The following is a 2,977-nucleotide window of genomic DNA, read 5'->3' as shown; positions in this document are numbered from 1 at the left end:
TCACAGGTCTTAGGGTTTTAAATTCTCGCCTCTCTTTCTACATTGCCTTCTCATCCTCTGCGGCTCTGCAGACACTTTGTAAGTCTCTAAACCCTAAATCGGCTCTCGTTGTCTCTCATTGAATATTTCCACGGGAGATTTCAGGCTACCGTACTGATCTCTTTTGATTCATTTTATGCAATCGTTACTAGTTTTTGGTCCGGTAGCTGTGTAAAATCTCTGCTATTTCTGATTCATATAGACTCACATCTTTTTTCGTTTTCCTTTCTGAATTAGGTCTTTATCATTAGTTGTAGAAGAAAGAAAAGCAAACAACAATGAGGTAAGATTTCTGATTCAACTTCATTTTGATTTTAGTTTGTTTTTCTCGACAGTCTTTTTGGTAACCTGAGTCGAGTATTCTATGAGATCTTGCTTAGTTTATTGTTCAGTTTTGCATCTCTTCGCTTTGTTTAGATCATTTTAGAATGATTAACAGTATGCACCCGATAATCTTTTCTTATATCATTTCTTTATTTAACGTTATTATGATGATTCCCTGGTAAATTTTTAAGTTCATTAGTGCATCTCATGAAGCTACAATAACTTCTTCACCTAGATTAGATCTGCGTCATGATTTTGAAATCCGATGCCCTTCTGAGATTGCAGTGAATATAAGGGTTTTTGTTTCTCAAATTTGTGGACATAAAATCTTGAATAAGGATTGCTCTAGGGTTTACTCCGATGGGATAGAAATATTGCAAAATAGATGCTGAAGGGGGTATTGCTTTTCGTATTGCTTTTGTTGTTTTCATGACCTTCCTCAATGCATTTTATTCATTTCATTGGAGTGGAAAAAAATGAGATAGCATTGCCAATCCATCCTTACTCTTTGGTTGGTCCCCCTTGTTCATGTCCATACTTGCAGTAAGCTTCAGAGTGATGTTCTGAGGGAGGCCATCGGCCAGGTCATGGCCGCTGTCAAGGAAAAGAACCGAAAGTTTACAGAGACAATAGAGCTTCAAATTGGTCTGAAGAACTATGACCCACAGAAAGATAAGCGTTTCAGTGGTTCTGTGAAATTGCCTCACATCCCTCGCCCCAAAATGAAGGTTTGCATGCTTGGAGATGCTCAGCATGTTGAGGAGGTGTGATGTTAAACTAAATGTTATTTGGGTAGCTGAGCATCTATTCCCCCTCCCTCTCCCTGTGTTGATCTCCATTTTATTCCTCTCTTTAAACTGTAGGCTGAAAGGATTGGATTGGAGTCCATGGACGTCGAGGCTTTAAAAAAAATGAACAAGAATAAGAAGCTGGTGAAGAAACTAGCAAAGAAGTACCATGCTTTTCTTGCATCAGAGGCAATTATTAAGCAGATTCCTAGGCTTCTTGGTCCAGGTCTTAACAAGGCTGGTAAGTTTCCAACTCTGGTTTCCCACCAAGAGTCTCTTGAGTCAAAGGTGAATGAGACCAAGGCCATGGTTAAGTTCCAGCTTAAGAAAGTTCTTTGCATGGGGGTTGCTGTGGGTAACTGTGGCATGGAAGAGAAGCAGATCTTCCAAAATGTGCAGCTCAGTGTCAATTTTCTGGTCTCCCTTTTGAAGAAGAATTGGCAAAACGTGAGTACCCTTGCATCCCAGTTTCTTTTAACTGTTTGGTATAATAATACCCTTGTGTTTCTTTTTCGTTTTCTCATCCGTTTGACCTGAACCAGGTACGCTGCTTATACCTGAAGAGTACCATGGGAAAGCCCAACAGAATATTCTGAATCACATTGCCCTTTTTGTTTGGAGACTTGGGATGGTGATAATGGTTGCACCAAAGCTTTAATGGCATTACTTTTCTTGGCATAAGAGCGCACTAAGTTTTCTCATTGAGGATTCACATTTTATTCCCGTGATTTTACTTTTTCCTTATGAAGAGCGTATTTTGTTTCATTAGAAATTCTATCCAAAGCAGGATTTTTTTTTTATAATTTAAGTGATTTTGGTTCTGTTAATGTTCTTATTGGAATCATGTATTTGTTAGCTCGGGATCATTAGATGCTGATTTCAATATGCGTTTTTATCCAATTCTGTTATATCGACAATCGCCTTAAATTGGTATGATCCCAAGCCCCTTGGAGCAAATTGACACCTGTATGGAGTGTCACAATTTTAGATATTAAGCAAATTGTATTGGCACCCCAAAATGGAGGCTAGGCACCCCTGCATCTTCATGTTACTTGTATTTTTAATGTCTACAATTGTCACCGAGTAATTCAGATGTCTTTTCAGCTAATTCTAGGTTTTATTGGCAATGGTCATCCTTACAGCCCTAAGTATGGTTTTTTTCCATTTTTAGGAGATTCGAATGGAATCAAGCTCCTACTTTCTCTTTGGAATGGTTTAGCATTTGATGGTAGTTTACCAATTTGGAAAATTACACAATGGCAGAGGTTGACAAAGGATGTCAATGCCAATAAGAATATGAAGAAGGAAATTCCTCTGTTTCTTCTTATTGTGTATGTTATCGTGCTCCAGTGTGCCGTGGTCGAAGGCATTTGTATGGATGTTGCTCCAACCAAATTGTGGAAATGGACGAATCCAATCGTCCTTCACTGTAATCATCTGAAAAATTACAAACGAATGAAACAAAATGAAGGATTAGGATGCTATGATCTATTGTCTAATTCAACAATGGTTTGATGGTCTTTTATCCTTTATGTATTCCAGCTGATTAAAGTTAAGATTTCATTAGTTAAGATTCAATTTAAAAAAAGTCAACAGAACGGAAAAAAAACGTTTGCTGTGCACGGAAGTGCAATACCATAGCATGACACTTGTAATATACTAAGTAGAGGGTACAGACTAAAAGTTGATTCTTAAGTGAAAAACCCCACTTTCATAACCTGTTTAGACTATCAATCAATCCATTAAATATCTCTTCTCAGTTGAGTTCTTCTCTAACTTGGATGAGTTGCTGTCTATGTTCTCAGACAAAATTGTTTTGGACAACT

General features: G+C 37.8%; 1 protein-coding gene across 2 annotated transcripts; it reads left to right on the top strand.

Moving 5' to 3' along the window:
• Nucleotides 1-1,891, top strand: LOC149015778 (large ribosomal subunit protein uL1-like). 2 transcript variants are annotated; one of them, XM_089156847.1, is made up of 5 exons: nt 1-78; nt 277-322; nt 908-1,127; nt 1,227-1,598; nt 1,694-1,891. In XM_089156847.1, exons 2-5 carry the CDS (start codon nt 318-320, stop codon nt 1,745-1,747), a joined length of 651 nt encoding a protein of 216 aa, XP_089012973.1. In that variant the 5' UTR covers nt 1-78; nt 277-317; the 3' UTR covers nt 1,748-1,891. The 2 variants fall into 2 exon arrangements, with proteins under 2 accessions (XP_089012973.1, XP_089012974.1); XM_089156848.1 differs by lacking the exon at nt 1-78 and adding an exon at nt 102-150.
• Nucleotides 1,892-2,977: the final 1,086 nt, after the last annotated feature.

The sequence above is a fragment of the Hakea prostrata genome, chromosome 5 (genome assembly GCF_041222555.1).
Source record: "Hakea prostrata isolate BN-2017 chromosome 5, UWA_Hpros_2, whole genome shotgun sequence".
NCBI classification, from domain to species: Eukaryota; Viridiplantae; Streptophyta; class Magnoliopsida; order Proteales; family Proteaceae; genus Hakea; species Hakea prostrata.
This window is presented reverse-complemented; position numbering and strand designations above follow the sequence as displayed.